The following is a 20825-nucleotide window of genomic DNA, read 5'->3' on the forward strand; positions in this document are numbered from 1 at the left end:
TTTATTTATTGTATTGGAAAAAAATGAGTGATCCACAAAAGATTTGAAGAGTGAAGATAGTTATCTTTTAATAGTAAACACATAATTTCATTGCATTCCACTCAAACTACCACAAACACCCCAAAATTAATTAACATCTTATTAAAAAATATCACACCACAAACACTGTCTCACATGTGTTTCATTAAACAACTCAATATTTTTAGTGAATATTGAAATAAACTATTAATCTTTGTATTTCAAGATTATTTGTTTATTATTATTATTGGTTTTATAATTTCCATTATCTAGATTAATACTTTAACTCCATTTTCTATTTGTTTGATAATTGTATCGGTACAATAATGAAGTTTTAAATAAATTGAAGTTAATATTAAAAAGATATAGAGATGTAATATAAAATATAAATAGTATTTATTATTATTATTATTATTTATTTAAAGTTATCGATGTCATATTCGGATTGATCAAGAATTGAGTGATCTTTTGGAATTTCGTCACCTAAAAATTTCTTAGAAATCACTTTTAATTCCAAATAAGTTTACCAAAAAAGGAAACAAATTAGTTTTACAAAGTTAAAAAAATCGCCTTAACAAACAGATTATTCGACGACTATACCTTATCTTCAAAAAGAATGATTATCATCAATGTAAATAACTGATTAAGGATTTATAAAAAATTTCATGAAGTTTCTAATAGAAAATCAATTTTACACAAATAACTATAATATTGATTATTATTTATTTACTTGAGATTCCAACTACTGACAACATATTTTTGGTAAGTTTAGAAAATACAATGCCATCAACGAATGGTACACTGTCATGATCTGGGTTGAAGAATGGCCTGGTTTCACTAGTTAATGTATATCCAATGTTCTGATACCACTTGAGTAGTTCATACCGAATCGATACGACGTACAATACGATTTCCTTAACTTGAATCCAATTGGCTTTGATATAGAGCTCTGCAAATCGCATCAATACACCACCGACACCATCACTTTGTAGTTTACTATCAACACTGAAAGTACCAATATAAGCTATATCATTATCTCTATCTATTCTTATACTGGCAATTGGTTTATTTTTACTATTATTATTATTGCCGGTTGCACCATCTTTTTCACTTGTATCGATATTATTATTGCTATTTCTCAACTCCAATACAAAGTATAACATAACATCATCGGATTGCTTTTTAATCTCTCTTGCCAGTGATTGATTGTCCAATCGTTTTCCACCGATATAATGTGTTTCGTTGGTCCATGACAATGGTGCATTGCGATCTGAATCTGTAGAGATTGTTCCTCTGTATGAGAAATTAATCAAATTGGTAAGAACCTCAACATCATCCAAAGTAGCTTGTCTGACAAATAATCCTATCTTTTCTTTCTTTGTGAATCCAATGATATTGTTTAACATTTTATAAAATAAGTGATCAAAAAAAGATATCAAATGCAAATATGATCAAAAAAAAAGTTAAAATTAAAATTAAAATTTGTTTAATTTGAGTGGTTGACCCTCAAATTTTAATTTTTTCCATCTGTCATTGAATGGAATTAAACATTTGTTTACTTTTAATTTCATCATTAATCAAGAATTAGATGCATATTAAATATTTTAGTTTCGTTTGTTATCAAGTAAACAACCTTTTAAAAGAAACATTTATTTTTTTATTGTTTATTATTATTGTTATTAAAAGTCATTTGTGTAATATTAATGAACTGAATAATACTGTAGTGAAAGTTTCTTTGAATGTTGTAAAATATGATTAACACCTCTGTTATGTTATCAGGTTTATAAAAATTATTAAAAATACTATAATTATAAATCTTTAAAAACACAATTAATGTTACAACATTTAGAAATTTATCTAACTGGGTAAACAAATCCAACAAAAAAGTCCACAATTAAAAATAAAAATTTTTAAGATCTTATTTTTTTTTTTTTGTTTTTTTTTTGTTTTGATTTTGACATGAGATTTTTTTTCTTTGATTTTTTTGATTTTAGGGTAATCCCCAATTTCTTCTAAAAACTGAATTAAAAAATTTTAGTATCACACACATCATTTTCCATTGATTAATTTTTAGTCCAAACTTGTTTGTTTGTTTTTGTTTTATCTTTATACTAACAATAATTATCATTGCTTGATTAATTTCAATGCAATTTTAAAATTTTTATTTATTAGTTTATTATTGTATCATTTTTTTTAATCTATTATTATTATTATTATTTTGTTTAATTTTATTTTTAAAGAACACGTTTAGTTTAAAAACTTGGACATCGTCGTCATCATCATCAAGCTTTTTAAGGTCAAGTTAAGTCAAGTCAATTCGAATCAAATTTGGTAGGAACGAATCATCATCATCATCATCAAAAATAAAACAAAACAATAATATGTCTATCTTTGAAAATTGTACATTCTTTGTGTCGACTGATGTCAAGAGCAAAAGTCAGTTGACGAAAACCATTAAGGAGAACGGTGGTAACATCAATTTCCTCGTGACCAAACAGTGCACTCACTTTGTTACGGTGGAGCGTGAATTCAACAATCAAACGACCAACATCAAGAAGGCAAACACCATGGGTATCCACATCATCAACGAACACTATGTCACCGATTGCGTGTCCACCTCGAAGCGACTCGACGAACAACCCTATAAGTTCCTGTTGAAGCCACATATCAAGCTGTTCGACTCACAGGTCTCCTCGAGCGTATACACTGCGCCATCGCCAAAGAAAGTCGAACCGATCGCACCCATTGAGCTACCAAAGGTGTTTGCACCGAAACCAAAGGCTGCCGTTGCCAAACCATCGTCGTATTCCTTCTCTGGTACAGCCGCCACACCATCAACAACTACCGGCAGCACCACTTCAACAACAGCATTTGGTAGACGTAAAATCATTGATTCCGAAGACTTTGGTTTGGATCCACAAGATCAATTTACACTTCCAGTATTCAATCCAACAACAACTGCTACATCAACATCTCTATTTGGCGCAGCACCAACTTCAACCTCTATATTTGGTAAACCAGCAGCAGTAGCACAAACAGTCTCTACCGCTACATCAGCTCTTTCCGAGTTCCAATTCCTCAATATCAATGACAACAACAGCACCAACAACAAAACTCTTAGCTACGAGGTTATGATTCCAAATCCAAGAACTATTAAATGTGAATTGTTCACTTTTGGTTCACCAAAGGAACCACAATTCCCAACCAATTACAAAACTATTAAAACTCATACTCTCCAGGTAAGTTAATTAACTATAAATCATTATTAATATTAATCAAGATAATTAATTAACCATCATTTCTTCTACTTTTTTCTAGTTTACAAACATTGGTAATAATAATAACAAATATTATATCTTGGAATTACATGAAGGTACCAATCCAAATGGATCAGTCGTTTATCGTTTATATACAAACTATGGTGTAAGTAGTAAAATCTTTAATATTATTCTCAAAATTGACTTTATCTTGTCTAATAATGTTAATTTTTTTTTTTTATAGAGAACATCTGGAAAAGCAACAAAAGAAACAAGATATCCAAGAAATTTCGATGATGCTCTCAATTTGTATTGTTTGATTTACAATGAAAAGACCTCTGATAAGAAGGGTTACAAACCGGTCAGTCTTAACGCAGCCAAGATCACTTCGACATCTGATCAAGCAGCTGCTTCGAACAACGCCAACACTCCATCCAATTTGCCAGAGGAAATTCAATCGCTTGTAAAGACTCTGTTTGCCGAGGCAACCACTCATTTGACTAACAGTTGCTCTGCCAATATCACAGAGAATGGAATTGAAACACCGCTCGGTGTGCTCTCGATGGAGCAAGTCGAGAAGGGTGAGAAGATTCTCGATAAACTCCACGTCGAGTTGAAGACTTCGAGACCGTTGGAAACTCGTCTCGCTCAACTCAGCTCCGAGTTCTACACTGTCATTCCCCACAAGATGGGCAGAACCAAGGCCGATATCGATCGTGCCGTCATCCGTAATCTCGATCAACTCAGTGCCAAGGTCGATTTGCTTCAGTTGATGAAGGATCTTCTCAAGATCAATCAATCCGGTGGACTGAGCGGTAGTAGTGCTATCGACATGAAGTATCACTCGTTGAAGTCAGAGATCACCTCGCTCCACTCGTATTCCACCGAGTACGAGACAGTGTCGCGTTTGGTCAGTGACAGTCAAGGCGATTACCCAGTGCAGATCTCCAATATCTACAAGATCAATCGTCAGACCGAGGCATCGTCATTCAACCAGTCAATCACACCAACCAAGCTGTTGTTCCACGGTAGTCGTCCTGCCAATTTCGTCGGTATCTTGTCTCGTGGTATGTTGATGCCAAAGGTTATCGTTAACAACGGTGGTTCACGTACCGATTTCGGTTTCTTGGGTGCCGGTATTTACTTTGCCGACAAGTTCTCCACTTCCTGTTTGTACGCCGCTCCCACCGCCGTCGAACTTGAGAGTTCCAAGCCATCGCGTTTCATCTTGGTTTCAGAGGTCGCACTCGGTATGACCAACAAACTCACCAAGATCGACTCTACCTTGACCAAGCCACCAACCGGTTATCAATCGTGTCTCGGTGTTGCCAACAACGGTTACAATCAATCTGACTTTAAGGATAATGAATATGTTATCTACAACACCAACCAACAGAAACAACAATATCTCGTTCAATTCACATTGGGAGACGGTGGTAACTTTACTGTTCCAACTGCTAAAGCAGAACCAGTAGCACACAAGCCAGCTAACACATCTACCATTGTTTCAAAGTATGGATCTGTTTATCAACCACCAGCAACAGCAACACTAACAAATCACAAAGTACCAACACCAGTATCAACACCAATCGCCGCCACTCCAGTCGCAGCAGCTAAGACAGCCACCACTACTACCACTCAAGTTTTGAAAACTAAAATTCAATCAAAGAAGGAATTCGAGGAGTTCCCAGAGGAGACCAAATATCGTGAGATGTTTGCCAGTTCCTACAATGTGAACAAGGATAAATTCCTTGGTTTGGAGAATGTATTTGACGACGCAAATTATAAAAACAAATCACCATTGGATTTGTCATCAGAGTTTGTTGTTATGCCATTCGTTAGAGATCAAATCTACGCCACATCCAACTCTAGAATCACCGATAACTACGGTCAGTTCCAAATCAACTGGCACAAATTCTCAAACGGTATGTTTGATCATGATTTCGATTGGAGAAATGTATTCGTTGCTGGTGGAGCGATTCTCAAGAACTCTCTGTTCATTCCAAGCCAATTCGAACAGAAATGGGCAGATTCCGATATCGATATCTTCTTGTACGACCTAACAGAGGCGGAAGCAACCGATCGTCTGGTTAAACTCTATCACTACTTCAAGGCTAAATCACCATCCATGGATGTCATCAGAACAAAATACGCAGTGACATTTGTCAATCCTAAACCATCACGTAACATCCAGGTTGTGTTGCGTATCTATCGTTCACCAGCTGAAGTACTCATGGGATTTGATATCGATTGTTGCTCCATTGGTTTCGATGGTCAGAATGTATATGCTTTGCCACGTGCTCGTCGTGCCATTGTCAATGGAATCAATTGTATCTCTATGACTCGTCGTTCTCTTACCTATGAGTCGCGTCTCTTCAAGTACGCCAAGCGTGGATTCGGTATTCTGGTTTCAGAGTACAGTCGTGCTCACATCAGCAAGCAAATCTACTCCAAGCCATTCGAGCAATCGACAGGTTTAGCCAGATTACTGCAGTTGGAGAACAGATACGTCAATTCTTTCAATGGACACGTTCCACAAGACGACAAATCCGACTATGATAACATTGAGATTCCATACGCCGGTTACTCTGTGCACAGTCTCATCAATATCATCAACTACAAGGACAAGTCACAATTCTTTGGTAAGAAGTTGAGTGAGTTCAGACACAGACATATTGCTGTTACCGGTTTCGAAACTGCCATGCAAGGTAAGGCATCGTGGTGTAAGAAATGTATGGCCGGAGACTTGCCAACTGGTGGTGGACCAGACGGTGGAGAGTATGTACACGGTCCAATTACCTGGGTCACCCAGAATCCAGGTCGTCAGCTGTTGACCGGTTCATTCCACCCGGTCAACGACGAACAATGGGCTTCCAGTGCCTTGAGCACCACTCAACCAGAGCCGCTCACCATCTCCACTAGATACGACGCAATCAGAGACAATCCAATCGTATTGCCAGCGAATTACTTTGCATCACTTCCAAAGACCAAGAAGATTTACAATCCAGTAGTCGCCGAAACCAACAACGTCCTTCATATTGCTTGTGCCTATGGTTCGCTGGAAACAGTCAAGTCGATCATCCCACAAATCAGAACACAAATCAATATCCCTTGTGATATGGGATTCTACCCGATTCACTATGCCTGTATCAGAGGAAGTGTTGATTTGGTGAAGCTGCTTATTTCTCATGGTGCCATCCCAATGCTCCGCTCCAAGAATTATCAAAAGTTCAACTGTCTGATTATCGCTCAATACTACAAGAACCAGAGTGTCGCCACCTATTTGCAACAAAACTACCCAATTCTAGCCAGGTTGAAGTGTAAAGTTCTGGGTCACTTCAAGAAATGGAGATTTGCAACTGATCCAAATATTTCCACTTCACTGGCCAACACCAGTATATTCTCTGCAATTTTGAATGGTCAACCTAACGATGTCGAAAGATACTTGGCCGAACCCAATTGTGTGTTGACTGATGCCATCGGAAACACTCTCTACCACTATGCCGCTGTCAGTTACCAACCGGCGATGATGATAGCTGCACTCGACAAACACTTTAAGGCCAACCGAAAGATCACTCCGGAGCAAGAGAATATCTATGGTCAGAGTGCCCGTTACTTTGCCACCATGGTTATGTGTTCACTCACTCCAATCGCTTACCACTCGTCATACCTCCTGACATCAAGCTCCGTCATGAGAGATCTCCCACAATTTGCAAATCCAAAGCAAGTGCAAATCAGGGGTCTCTACTCGAGCATTCCAATCAGATTCCTCAACCTACCATACCACCAAGCCTCGTCGTTGTTAAATACTTCCATCAAACCAGCAAGTGCCGCCGGTGGAAGTCCACCTTCGACACCATCGTTTGCCAAACCCGCCCCCGCTTTTGGTGTCGGTGGAAAATTCTCACCATCCACCAACAACTCTAGCACCATCGGATCGGTCAACCTCTTTGGATCGACAAGTCCAAATAAACGTGATCATCAATCACCACCAAGTTTCAATAGTTCTTCCTTTGGACAACCCAGCTCACCACAACCATTTAGTTTCGGTACATCTTCAGCCGCTGGATACGGATTTGGTTCACCCACAGCCCAACCATTTGGTATCACAAACTCTGGATTCGGTACCACAACCTCTGGATTCGGATTTGGTTCACCCACAGCCCAAACATTTGGTACCACACCCTCTGGATTCGGATTCGGTTCACCTCAGCCTGCCTCAGGTGGTATGTTTGGAGTGCCATCCAACCAACTCCCTGCTTTCACCTTCTCACCACCAACCGCCAATATATTTGGCGCACCCATTACACCACCAAGCGCAGCAGCTAAGAAAACACCATCGCCACTACAAGTACCCTCAACCCAATCATCTGAGTACCCTGATTTCCTTCTTCCAGGTTGCCAACAATTCGATCAATCATCGCAAGTCGCAAAGGCATTGGTATTAATCACAGCCGTAAAGAAGAGATTCAACGACAGCGATGTCCACAAACTCAGACTCAAAGCAATCACATTGGAAATGTCAATCTTTAACTGCATTGAAGCATACCAATTGGATAAGGACATGGACGCACTAGTTGAATCGTTCAAACTTTGTTTATCATTATAATTATTCAAATAAATAGTTTTTTTTCTTATGTATCTAAAATCTAAATAATTAACCAACAATGTAACATTATAAATATTTCAAAATTATTTCAACAATAAACAAAAATAATCAATTACAAAAATATATGTTCATTTTTTTATTTGTTTTAAGATAACATGTCTTTATTTATACATTCTAAAATCATTATCTTTCTTGATAGTGTAATATCTTTTTGTGTAAAGTCGAGTGGAAGACCTCTTGCTGTGTAATCTGCAAACTTACAGGTGAACACACCACAATCATATCCATTCTGTTGTACTGGTATGTCTTTGGGTGTATAATCTGTAAACTCCGATAGATTGATAACGCCTTTTTTTGATTTATCATTCATTTCATCTTCAAGGTATCTTCTTAGTTTCTGTTTGTAAAAAGTTTGATTGAGTAAGTTAAATTATAATGAAATTAAATCAAAACATAAACAATTACATACAGTTAAACATTGAGAATTATCACCGAGTAGAGAATCATAATATTCGAATCGTTTGTCGACAAAATTGATAACTGCCAAACACCAATGAGCACCCAAATGAACGGGAATGCAAACCTTTTGTTTTGCGAAAATATCGAAATCCTTTGTCCATTTCTTCACACGCTGATACGAGTAGGTATTGTTGTTGTTACAGAGGAATTGGTAGAAGAAACTACTGAAGAAGTGACAATTTAGATATCGGTTCTTGTTGTCCTCCTGTCGCTTCTTTAGCAGCTCCATGTAGAAATTAATGATTTCGTCGTTCAACCAACCGCCTGGCTTCAACTTGATAATATCACGTCGGTAGATGGTAATCGAGTTGAACTCTGCCAATAGATTGTCGTTACGTTCGGTCAATACACCCTGAATGGTCTTCTCCTCGGCGGCAGTCAGTGGTTTCAGCACAGGTTTCTGTTTCTTTTGCTCTTCGATTCTCTTCTCCAACTGCTTAATAAAACTCCAACTGTGTGTCTGCGAGATCGACTGCAGCTTCTCGAGCAACGAAGTGATGTCTTCATCTCTTGACACTTGCTTTGATTTGTTAACCTTATCATAGAATCTCTCATTATCAGTACTATCAATGATTTCAATTGATTTTGGTCTGAAACTAAAGATTGTCAAATGATTAATAATTAAAAATAATTGTAAATAAACAAAGTAGTTAATCAGTTTGTTTTGTAATTGCCATTATAGTTACCTTGACATAAGTGAAGTTGATTTACTATCATAATAGCTGATTGATTTTAATTTGGATGATGGTGATGTTGAAGTAGTAGTTGTTGTTGTAGAAGTATATAAATCATCAATACTCAATGGAGTATCTTGATGATTGTTATTATCTTCAGCATTCTGAAGTTGATTTTGTAATGTTGATTTCAAAGGTGTCTTTGTTGGTGATGTTATTAATGTAGTAGAAGTAGATCTATTTGGAGAGCTATAAATGAAGTTATCATTATTACTATTATTATCTTGATATCTTGTGGTTGGAGGTGTTGATCTACTAAAATTGTATGATGAAGATAACCTTGGTTGTTGTTGTTGTTGTTGTTGACTACCTAAAGATCGGTATGGTTGATATGATGATCGATTGTTATTGATATTCTCTTCGTTTTCATACACCAAAGAAGAAGTTGGCACTTCACTATTAAGATTCAAATTACTCTGAGTATTCTCTATCAGATTATTGATGCTCTCTCTCAAATCAATTGAATCTTTACTGTTTTTCTATTAAAAAAAAAAAATCAAAACTAAAAGTAAGTACATACTTTTTATTATCATTATAAACGATCTGCTCAATATTAACTTACATATATATCAATAAAAGATTGTTTAGATTTAGGTGTATAATATAAATTTGTAGAATTATAACTTTGACTATCATTTTCGTTATTTAAGTTAGAAACAGTTTCATTGTCATTGTCATTTTCATCATTGTTAATGTTGCTATTATTATTATCGTTGTTGTTGGACATTGTGTATTCTGGAACTGTAAAGTGTTGTGAATGAAACAGGTTTATGTCTTGTGATGAATGTTGCTGTTGTTGTTTCTTTTTAAAAGGAGATTGATTCCTTTGTTTATATGATCTACTGTTATTGCTATTTGTATATCTTGATGATGAATATCGATTTGTATTACTACTACTATTACTGCTGCTGTTGTTGTTAGTAGTATTTCTACCAATACTAAACAATTGTGAAGGTATCTGAGATATACTTTTACTCAGATACCCAAATAGATAGTTTGATGTATTCGAAATGAAACCTTAAATAATTGTTTTGAATGTTTGTTAATATCAATCTCTTTCATTCTTGTACAGACATAACATAACATAACATGACAATAATAATAATAATACCTTTGGGATCGGAAAGAAAAGAGTTTATGTTGCCTTTTAAATCAAAGCCCGAATAGTATTGTTTGTTTCTCTTTTTCTTTGATGGATTCTCGCCAATACTAACAAATATATATAATATTATTAATAAAAGTAGTACTATTTATCAATCTAAAGATTAAATAAAGTGTAAACTTACAAATGATTATTATTATTTTGTTGTTGTTGATCTGTATTATTAGTTGTATATTTTCTCTTTAAATTTTGAACAGGTATATATATTGAATTATCGTTATTTAAATAATCTGACGATGAGTTTTGTTGTTGAGATTCAACATCTAAATCAACAACATTTGATATCTCAGTATTGTTATTATTATTATTATTATTATTATGTTGGCTAAAAGTGGTTTCGTTATTATTCATAGCTAAGTAAATATGAATATTTTATTTCTAATATCTAAATAATCATACTAATGAATAATGACATTAAATAAAATAAAACATAACAGAACAGAAGAAAGAGAAGGGTGTAAATTCTATCTGATTTTGGAGAGCGGGAAGAATAGTTAACACACTGCGCCAATACAAAAATTAGTTTTTTTTTTTTTTTTTTTTTTTACAACAAACAATTTTGTGAAAACGAACGAAACACTAGTTTAATTTAAATTAAACTCAGACTGATGATTGATTTCATTTTAGAATAATGAATGGTGTGGGAAGATGTATATACAGATCTTTAAATAGATCTGTTTCATTGGTAGATCTACCAAAGAATAATCTATCAAGTATATCTAGTTTTGAAAGATATAAAACATCAACTATACAATCAAATATTAGATCATATCATTTATATAATAATAACAATAACAATCACATTAGTAGTAGTAGTAATATAAGTAGAAATAGATATTATTCATCATCACAACCAATCAATAATGATACTGATAATAATAGTGATAATAAAGAACAAGTAAAACCTGTTGTACATAGTGATAAAGTAGTATTTCAAAGAGCGAAACTAAAGGTGAATAGTAATCCACTGATTGCAATCATCGGTAAACCAAATGTTGGAAAATCAACGTTGTTCAATAGGGTGGTACAGGGTGGTAGACAAGCACTGGTAGAGAACATACCGGGTACCACTAGAGATCGATACTATAGCGATGCATTTCTATATGGTAGACAATTCCAATTGGTGGATACCGGTGGTCTCGTCGGGGAAGCACTGGCACACACCGACCGATTCTCAACGGCTATCAAGGAGCAAGCAACCGTTGCAATGGACGAAGCCGATGCAATCATATTCCTGTTGGATGCGAAAACTGGCATTACCTCGGTCGATAAGGAACTGGCGAGAATGTTGAGAAACCGTGCGTCGAAAGGTCAGAAAGTTTTCTTGGGAATCAATAAAGCGGATAACGATCAGCTGATTGACAAACTGCCGAGAGATGAATTGGTGCGTCTTGGATTTGGTGAACCCTATGCATTCTCTGCTATTCACGGTGGTGGAGTGTTGGGATTGTTTGACTCGGTGTTGAAGAGTTTACCGTTGCCAAAGGACAATGAACTGCTTGGCGATCCACAACAGAACACCTCAATAAAGATATCGATTGTCGGTCAACCCAATGCTGGAAAATCGAGTCTGCTGAATCAGATCATCGGGGAGGAGCGTGCCATTGTATCGGATGTCGCTGGAACCACTCATGACCCGGTGGATTGTCAGTTCTTGTGGCGAGAGAATCACGATTTGACGTTGATTGACACCGCTGGAATCAGAAGAAGATCGACACACAAAGTTGGATTGGAAAAGTCGTCGGTTCTCTGGGCGATGAAGGCAATTGAGAGATCGCAAGTGGTGTTGATGGTCATCGATGCAACAGTTGGAATAACAGATCAGGATCTAAAAATTGCTGGATTTATTTTGGAGAATAACAAGAGTGTCATGATCTTGGTCAATAAATGGGATCTCTACACTCAGAACAAGAAGAAAGCAGCCAAGATCGCAGAGAAAAAGATGTTTCAAGATAATCAAGAGAAGTTTAAATCAAATGTATCACTTTTAAGCGATATTCTTAATGATTATGCTGAAGATAATGATAATAAAAATAGTAGTAATAATAATAATAATGTTGGAAAAGATAAGAATAGAAATAAGAAAAATAAGACAATTAGAAAGTTAAAAGAAGAAGTAGAGGAAGAAGATGAAGATGAAGAAAAGGATGAAGAAGAAGAAGAAGAGAATGAAGAAGAAGATGATCAAGTTAGATCTAAACAATCAAAGAAAGATAAATTAAAACAAAAGATGTTGGAAAAGAATTCATCGGAATTGGATTTCAACAATGATATTTGGCCGGAATCATATCAACAACAGAAACAACAAAATGCAGTAAATAGAGAACAAGAGATAGTAGATGATATAGAGAATCAATTAGACAATATAGATTTTGAAGAGAATCAAGATAATGATGATGATGCATTTGAAGTAGATGATATTGATGAGGATGAAGAAGGTGAAGAGGATGAGGATGAAGATGACGATGATGTAAAGGAACAGAAATTCATTCAAGCCTATTGGAAATATATGAGTCAACTTGAGAAGGTACAGACCGAAGGCAAAATACCAAGACATCCTCCACCCAACGTACAGATCCCAGCACTGACCAAAGAACAAAAGGAATTCGAAAAAGAGATCAGAGAGAAGCTGACATTCTTGGATTTCGCCCCACTCATTTTCACATCAGCCAAGACCGGTTTTTGTGTACCAACTGCTTTGGATATGGCAATTAAAGTATTCTTTGAAAGAGAAAAAAGGTAAAAAATACTTATACACATATACATATATTCTTTTGTTATTTTATATTATTTATTAATTGAATTTCATTAATCTAACTAATAAAATTATGATAATGCATAGATTGAAAATTAGAGAATTAATGGATATTATTAAACAAGCAACATTCAAACACAAGCTACCAAGAAAAGGAAAGAGTAGTTTGAAAATCAAATTTGCATCCCAATCGAAAGGATTCCCTCCAAGTTTTGTATTCTTTGTAAATGATCCAGAGAAAGTACAACCCTCATTCATTCGATTTTTATTGAACTCTATTAGAGAAACCTATCCTTTTGTTGGAACTCCAATCAACATCTTTTTCAGAAGGAACAAAAAAAGAGCTGCCTACAACAAAAAGAAATAAATAATTTAATATAGAGTTAGAGTTAAATTTTTATGCTATTTATATAAAAACATCTTTCTTTTGTCATTAAATAATTTTAATTTAATTATTGAGTAACGACAACTGTTGTTCTTTAAATTATATTTTTATGAAAACAGACTTGAAATTAAAAATTACCTTTTATTAAATAAATAAACATATTTTTAAAATAAAACTATATTAAATTAAAATAATTATTTTGGAATAGAAGAGATAAAGTATCAACAAATATAATCAAAGTTTGAACACGCAATTATCCTTATTGAAGGAAAGAGAATTCATATCTGTATTCTTTAATTCCTGAGCAAATCTTTATGTTAGATCAACAGATCTGGTATTTTCCTCGAAGAATTATTCTTTTACCTTAAGTTGATTAGGTTCAGAGATTTCTTATTGTTATGAAAAGTAACTTATATATTACAAATATGTCAACAAAATTCCATAGGTCTTTGGAATAACAGAACAAACATAAAGGTTTGCTGTGGAAGTAATTTTTATCTAAATTTTTCAAAAATAAATCATTTCTATAACTATAATTTTTTTATTTATTTTAAATAATTAGAAGTGGTTTAGAAGGTGAATTCTATGATAATTTTAAAACTTGACCAATCTAATTTAAAAAAAAAATTTTATTATAAAACACAGTGTATGAGTTCTTATCAATTTGTTTTATCTATTGAGTAATATTATAGATAGATGCTGAGATTTCAGTTTGATTGGTACTATACAAAAGAAATGAATTATCAGATAATCTTCGTGCTTTGTATTTGATATCTTCATAGTTGTTTAAGGTGATAGTATTCACAGTTGGTGGAATTCTACAAATCATCTGCTTAATAAATGCAATTGGCTCGTAAAATAGTCGAATAATATTTGAAGATACCAGTGATATGTAATCGAAATCAAAATGAGTAACTGATTTAGGAATTAGAGAATTATCTAAACTATAGGCAGACAATAATTCCAATGACGGTGGAAGCATCAAGCAACTCTTATTCTTCAAAGGAAGATAAAGATGCTTCAAACTGTTTGGATAGATCAATTGAGTAACATCCGCTCGAATGAATGATAGATCCAATGTTTCCAGATGTTCCAATGATAGGAGTGTATCATTGTCTAGACCGACATGGTTCAATAACCGCAAATATCTAAGACCGGAAGGCAGTATGTTTCTGTTGATTTTCAATATGCCACTGAAAGTCAAACTGGTTACACTCTCTGGAATATCACCGGTTTCAATCTGATCATTATCGGTGTCCGATTGCAGATAAAGGGTATGAATAGAATGTGAGCACTTGATATTCTTCAGCCACCTAATCGGAATTTGGGCTGCCTTCAACGTTGATGGTAACATAAAAGTTTGATTCAAAGCATTGACATCTCTGATTGTAAATAAAAAAGTCTCTAGATTCGGTGGGAGGTCACTAAAATCAATTGTTTTGGTTTTGTAGCCAATGACCCTAAACGATTTAAGTGATCGAGGTAGAACTGATAACCTAAATAAGGGCTGCTCTAAATAGATGTCAAGTGATTCCAATTGCTTTGGATAAATCGATGGTACCATCAGTGGAACCAATTTGATCTTTTTAATATTAGACGGTAACTGAAATTGTTCATTATCATTGTCAGACTCTGGCATGCCGTTTCGCAGAAGATTTTGAATGGTATGTACATTATTAGATCGACTTAATACATCGATAATGTCATGGTCAAGCTTGATATCACTATCAAAAATAACTTTTGAGATGCTTGCATCTAAAATACTACTTTTGAATTCATCTATTTAATAAATATCATCTGAGAGTTAGTTGATTGATCATAAAATAAAAATATATTTACATTTATGTCTATCATACCTATTGTTATAATATAATCTGTAAAAGGAAATTCTTTAAGTTCTTTAAACTTGACTAAATCTGGGTGATCATTGTGATTGTATATGAAGACTGTACAATCTGATGATATTCGATCAATCGATTTCGAAAATGCATTCCGATAAGAGTTCAATCGAAAACACTTGTTATTGATATCTTGTAATGATAAATTGTGTAGCTTCGTCAATTGTTTGGTGTCGAAACATAGATACTTATCGATATGATCAAACCATCTCTTACAAACTAAACTGAAACAAATGATATCTATATTCTCATCCAACTCTACAATGATTCTATTTAATAATATAAAAGGTAGATTTACAAATACGTGATGCCCATTATTATTCTCTTTGTTTGTCATATTGTTATATATCTACTTGCAAAAGTTAAAGAAACTAATATATAATACTCAGTCAGAAAAACAGAAACTACAACCTTCTAATTCAGAAAGTAACAAGATTGAGATTTTTTTAGATTGGTGATTTATTGTTTTGAAGTAAATATAAAAATAAAAATTAACTAAATAAATCATATTGTAATTCAAAAAGTTATAAATCAAGTCCACTAAAAGTAAATTAAATTTTGGATGATGAACTTTTCATATGGTTGTGAATTTGAAATGTGTGGCTGTTTGTTTGTTTATTTAAATAAATATATATTTTAATTTATTTAATCGGATTCCGACTCCTCGGATTCAGAACCTGACTCTTCTTCATCATCATCTTCATATTCTTCGTCTTCATCGTCGTCCTCTTCCTCTTCTTCGGCGGATCTCAACCATTCGATCAATTGAGAGCACTGCTTGAGATACTGTAGATCTTCTTCCGATGCTTCTTTGTCACCTTCCAACTCTTCGGCCCACGATAAAATAGCTTCCTCCTCCAAAACATTGGTATTATAGAGTTCGTGCAACACGAAATGTACAACCTTCTTGATATCATCGTTCTCATCGCAGTAATCTTGTATCTTAAAGATGAAATCCACTTGAATGTCAACCTCTGACAAATATTTCTCTAGAATCTTTGAGTACGATTGTATTCTACTCTTTAGTGCCGCTACGAAATCCTTTTGTGTCATCGATGCTCTATTTGGTACTTCTAAAATAACTGGTAACGAAGCAGATGCACCTAAACAAACCAATTGTTAGTTGAGTTGAGTTGAGTGTAATCTATAGATATAATATATCAACAACTTACAATCCATAAAATCTTTATCATAAGCATATTTGAGACCGTTGATCTCCAGAATAATGGTTTCCATTGGATGATTCTCTGCGATACCACGTTTGATGGTACGTGCAACTTCACGTTTGAATTTGGCGAGATCGGTGTCTTTACTGCTGCCACCACCGCTTGACTTGCCGCCACCGGGTTGCACTTCAGTGTCGGTGTCTTCGTCCGACGAGTCGATGGCGACGTTGTCGTCCTCTTCGATATAATCGAGTGCTGCGATCTCTTCTTCGGTCATTGGGACGAGTTCATTCCATGGATTCTGCTTGAGTGTCCAACGCCAACCGAGACCGTTGGCACCGACGGTCATTGGCGAAGTTGGTTCGTCGCCAAACTCGTTGTTCTCGCCACCGTCTGGCTCCTCGACAGCGGTGATCTTGGTGAACGGCTCAATGAAAACGTTGTCGCCAATCTTCACACCGACACTGATGATCGATCCACGCGAAATAGTTACATGCGAACCAATGACAGCGTTATCGCATATCACCGACGATGTAATCGTTGTGTTGTCTTCGATCACAACGTTGTCCCAGATGTAGGCACCGTTGATACGCACGTTGTTACCGATCTTGACGTTACGACCGACAATAGAGTGAGAGACACTCGATTTGTCACCGATGGTGGTGTTCTTACCGATGACGGTTTCCTCGCCAATTGAGCAGTCCGATCGCAGAGTGACGTGTCGCTCCTTGTAGATCATCTGACGCGACAGAGTGTAGCTGGTGTTACACATAAAGTTGTTGTCTGGCACCATTGGGAATGTCCAACGATGAATGATATCCTTGCTCACCGAGTGATAGGTACGCAAATCCTTCACTCGCGCAGCGTACTCACCCTGTAATATATATGTACTCAACTTATAATCCAACACATCCGATTGCATAATATCGTGAATAAACTCTTTTCTAAGATCTTCAAAATCGAAATTATCATTAAACAATGCTAATACCTATATATATCAATCAATAGATAAGTATAAACTAAACTAAACTAAACCGAGTATAAATATAAACTTACTTCTGGTGAACAAATATCAATATGACAATCAATTAAATCGTAACGAAGTTGAATGGATGGATGCTTCTGGAAGAGATCGGTGGAGAGTGCAACCTTTAACTTCTTTGGTGTATTCTCATAGCATGCCAATTGCAATGTATTTCTATCGTATCCAACTACAATGTCGTCTTGTTTCGATCTAGTTCTATGCGATGGTGATGCCTGTTTGAATACCATTGTCATAATATTACTTTTATCTTGTTGTCTTCGAGCACTACAAAACAAACAATACAAGAAGAAAAGATGAATTAGTAAACTTTACAAAAAGATATATAGTTAGTTAGTTAGTTACATACTTGTGAACTTTCAATGCATTCGATAGATTCATGTTGGAAACAACATCACCACTGATCAATACAAAGTCATTCTGAATGATGTTCATACTGAAGATTGTCCTCAGAGCGTCACCGGTACTCTTACAACCCTGAGCGACAATCGGTGTCACCTTGACACCCGGTAGACTCGACCATCTCGAACCGTCTATATATTTCTTGATTTGATCGGCATGTGCACAACACAATACAAAAATCGATTGAACACCTGACGAAGCTAGTAACTCCAATGTATAATCTAACAATGGAATATTTACCAATGGCAATAATGTCTAATACATACATTAATGAGTGATAGTAGCAGTAGTAGTAGTAGTAAAGATAGCAACAAACAAAGTTAAAATCAATCATAGTTATTATATTTGTTCTTTTCTATTATGATTTGCTTACTCTTGGTTTATCTAAAGTGATTGGTGCAAAACGTCTGTCGAAACTGTCACCCAAGACAACACCATGAAGTTCCTCCTCACTCTTCTCACTTGTAGTGGTTGGCTTCTTCTTATCTTTATCGTCTTTAGCCATATTTATAAAAATAATTTATTATTAATCAAAAATCAGATTGATTGATTTGATCAAATTCTTTATATTCAAGTCTGGTCCAACAAGAAAAAAAAAAATTGATCAAAAAAAAAAAAATTAATAAAAAGTAAGGAATTTGCAAAAAAAAAAGTGTATTCGTTTTTTTATTTATTTCTTCAAAATGTTTTATATATTTGTTCTGATGAAAATGGCGTGGATGGATATTATATATATGTGCGAGTGTGTATGTGATGTGTGTATATATAGTTTTGTTTGTTGAAAAAAAAGGGGTTGGTTATTATATTTTAGAAAACAAAAACATTTTCAACTAGATCGAGTGACAATAGCAGTGTTTCAGATCCACCACCGCTGGTAGAATTGAAGTTGTTGCTACTACTACTATAGTTGTTGTTGCTGTTGTTGATGCTATTTAGTTTATCTAGTTTGGCGAGATAGTTGGAGTAGTTCTTAAAGAACGATTGGTTGGTAAGTGATTCCGTTGGGATGAGTCCACCGTCTACTTTGTTTAGATTGAAAACGATGGTCGATTTCTCATCGAGAATACGGAGGTAGATATCGACATCTTTGAACTTGATAATTAGATTGGTCGATGACGTCGGTAGGTTCTTCAAGTATTGTAAGCTGGCCAACTCCTTGAACTGTTCGAATCTATTGTTGATATTCAAATGAATGTATTGAATACGATTGTTAAGATCACCGCGGAACAGTTGTTGGTCAAAGTTTTCGCCGAGTGTTAGATTCTCCAGTGATAGATTCTCCAACGGTTGGTTGAATCTCTCACCAAAGCACAGTGTTTGTAATGATTTCGGGAGGGAAGCAGGTTGGACTGGTTGATCGAATGAGTTGCCCAACACTAGTTTTGTGAGTTTTGGTGGGAGGTAGTTCAACGGTTGGTTGAATCTCTCACCAAAGCAAAGTGTGTGGAGTGATTGCGGGAGTGAGTCTGGTTGAAGCGGTTGATTAAAAGTATGGCCAAACACTAGTTTCGTTAGAGTTGGTGGCAGTGAGGTGGAATCCAGTGGTTGATTAAAGTTGTTGGAGAATTTCAGTGATTGTACGCCATTGAGAAGCTTTCCATTGAGTGGTTGGTTGAATTCGATGCCAAACGACAATTTCTGGCAACTGAGTGGTATGTTGAGAGGTTGATTGAATGAATTGTGAAAAGTAAGTGATTTCAGCGATTTCGGAAGTGTATTTGGAAGCAGCGGTTGATTATATCGTGAACCGAATTTCAGCCGTATTAATTTGGTGGGCAGAGAATTCGGCTCCAATCGCTGATCGAATGAACTTCCAAACTTGATGCGCTGCACCGATTCCGGAATGGATTCGGGCACTAGTGGTTCGTTGTAGCATGTTCCAAACTTTATGGATTTGCAATTCGCTGGAATAACATTTTTTCCGATCGGTTTGTTGAAGCTGAATCCGAAAATGATTGAAACCACTGAGTTTGGAATTACATTTGGCGGAATCTCTTGATTGAAATCATCGGAGAACTCCAAATCTGTCACCGATCGGGGAATCAGTCCCTGTTTCAAAAGTGGTGCATTCAGTGCAATTAATAAATGTGTTATATTGGATGGAATCAATCCACTTAGATAATATTCATAGAATTTAGAATGTTCAAAAAATCCTTTAAAAATAAAATTAAAATAAAATTAAAATTAAAATTAGTCAATCTCGTAGTTTATAACAATTAATTAAAACCAAAAGGAAGGAAAAAGGTTGTTTATAAACAAAGACACTTACTAAAGGATGATCCTTTTTTCTTGGAAAACTGTTTTCTGAATGAATTGAATTGGAAATAGATATTATTCTGGAGGTCAACCTGTTTATTGAACGTTAAGAATTTATCACGATCTTGAAACAATTGACGACAACACATTACAAAACACATACGATCGATGTCATCCAATACATATGATAAAATATGTTTTAATATATAATGTGGTAATATAAAATTCATTTTTATATATATAATATTATATTAAACTAATATATGGATGGTTAATATTATATTATATTATAGAAATAAATACAATTATTTATCAAAACAATAATGATTGAATTAAAAAGAAGAAAAAAAAAACAAAGATATTTTTTCGTAATTAATAAAATAAGAAAAAAGAAAACGTAAATTACTTTACTTTAAAGGTGGTAGGTCTCGAGGCTCTGATTTGCTTACGAAATATTTAATTTAAAATAAATAAAATTATAATGCCTTTCTTTGCAAACACACTAAATTGTTGTCTGTTTTTTTATCTTTTATGATAATTGTTTTCGTTGTTTTATCATGTGGGGGATGAGTTGTTTTAAGATTCGAGGGGCAAAATTGTCTTTTATTGGTTGGGGAGCCAA

General features: G+C 34.9%; 7 protein-coding genes across 7 annotated transcripts; 2 read left to right on the forward strand and 5 right to left on the reverse strand.

Annotated features, from left to right (window-relative positions):
- Positions 1-433: 433 nt before the first annotated feature.
- PPL_05937 (GNAT family N-acetyltransferase) lies at positions 434-1424 on the reverse strand (the record flags this gene model as incomplete). The annotated part of the gene is made up of 2 exons (XM_020576807.1): positions 434-501; positions 749-1424. 2 exons carry the CDS (start codon positions 1422-1424, stop codon positions 434-436), a joined length of 744 nt encoding a protein of 247 aa, XP_020433219.1.
- Positions 1425-2399: 975 nt separating this feature from the next.
- On the forward strand, positions 2400-7884 carry PPL_05938 (uncharacterized protein; the record flags this gene model as incomplete). The annotated part of the gene is made up of 3 exons (XM_020576808.1): positions 2400-3257; positions 3337-3441; positions 3520-7884. The coding sequence occupies 3 exons, from the start codon at positions 2400-2402 to the stop codon at positions 7882-7884; spliced, it is 5328 nt and encodes a 1775-aa protein (XP_020433220.1).
- Positions 7885-8029: 145 nt separating this feature from the next.
- Positions 8030-10714, reverse strand: PPL_05939 (sentrin/SUMO-specific protease; the record flags this gene model as incomplete). Its single annotated transcript, XM_020576809.1, has 6 exons — positions 8030-8281; positions 8354-8999; positions 9090-9616; positions 9700-10075; positions 10424-10652; positions 10699-10714. The coding sequence occupies 6 exons, from the start codon at positions 10712-10714 to the stop codon at positions 8030-8032; spliced, it is 2046 nt and encodes a 681-aa protein (XP_020433221.1).
- A 216-nt stretch (positions 10715-10930) lies between these two features.
- On the forward strand, positions 10931-13421 carry PPL_05940 (ribosome biogenesis GTPase Der; the record flags this gene model as incomplete). The annotated part of the gene is made up of 2 exons (XM_020576810.1): positions 10931-13038; positions 13142-13421. 2 exons carry the CDS (start codon positions 10931-10933, stop codon positions 13419-13421), a joined length of 2388 nt encoding a protein of 795 aa, XP_020433222.1.
- Positions 13422-14022: 601 nt separating this feature from the next.
- Positions 14023-15674, reverse strand: PPL_05941 (uncharacterized protein; the record flags this gene model as incomplete). The annotated part of the gene is made up of 3 exons (XM_020576811.1): positions 14023-14049; positions 14323-15218; positions 15296-15674. The coding sequence occupies 3 exons, from the start codon at positions 15672-15674 to the stop codon at positions 14023-14025; spliced, it is 1302 nt and encodes a 433-aa protein (XP_020433223.1).
- A 308-nt stretch (positions 15675-15982) lies between these two features.
- Positions 15983-18452, reverse strand: eIF2b5 (bacterial transferase hexapeptide repeat-containing protein; the record flags this gene model as incomplete). Its single annotated transcript, XM_020576812.1, has 5 exons — positions 15983-16440; positions 16510-17491; positions 17560-17812; positions 17895-18202; positions 18321-18452. The coding sequence occupies 5 exons, from the start codon at positions 18450-18452 to the stop codon at positions 15983-15985; spliced, it is 2133 nt and encodes a 710-aa protein (XP_020433224.1).
- A 302-nt stretch (positions 18453-18754) lies between these two features.
- On the reverse strand, positions 18755-20433 carry PPL_05943 (uncharacterized protein; the record flags this gene model as incomplete). The annotated part of the gene is made up of 3 exons (XM_020576813.1): positions 18755-19039; positions 19928-20100; positions 20217-20433. The coding sequence occupies 3 exons, from the start codon at positions 20431-20433 to the stop codon at positions 18755-18757; spliced, it is 675 nt and encodes a 224-aa protein (XP_020433225.1).
- Between the last annotated feature and the right edge of the window lie 392 nt (positions 20434-20825).

The sequence above is a fragment of the Heterostelium album genome (assembly GCF_000004825.1).
Source record: "Heterostelium album PN500 unplaced genomic scaffold PPL_contig13, whole genome shotgun sequence".
NCBI lineage: Eukaryota > Evosea > Eumycetozoa > Acytosteliales > Acytosteliaceae > Heterostelium > Heterostelium album.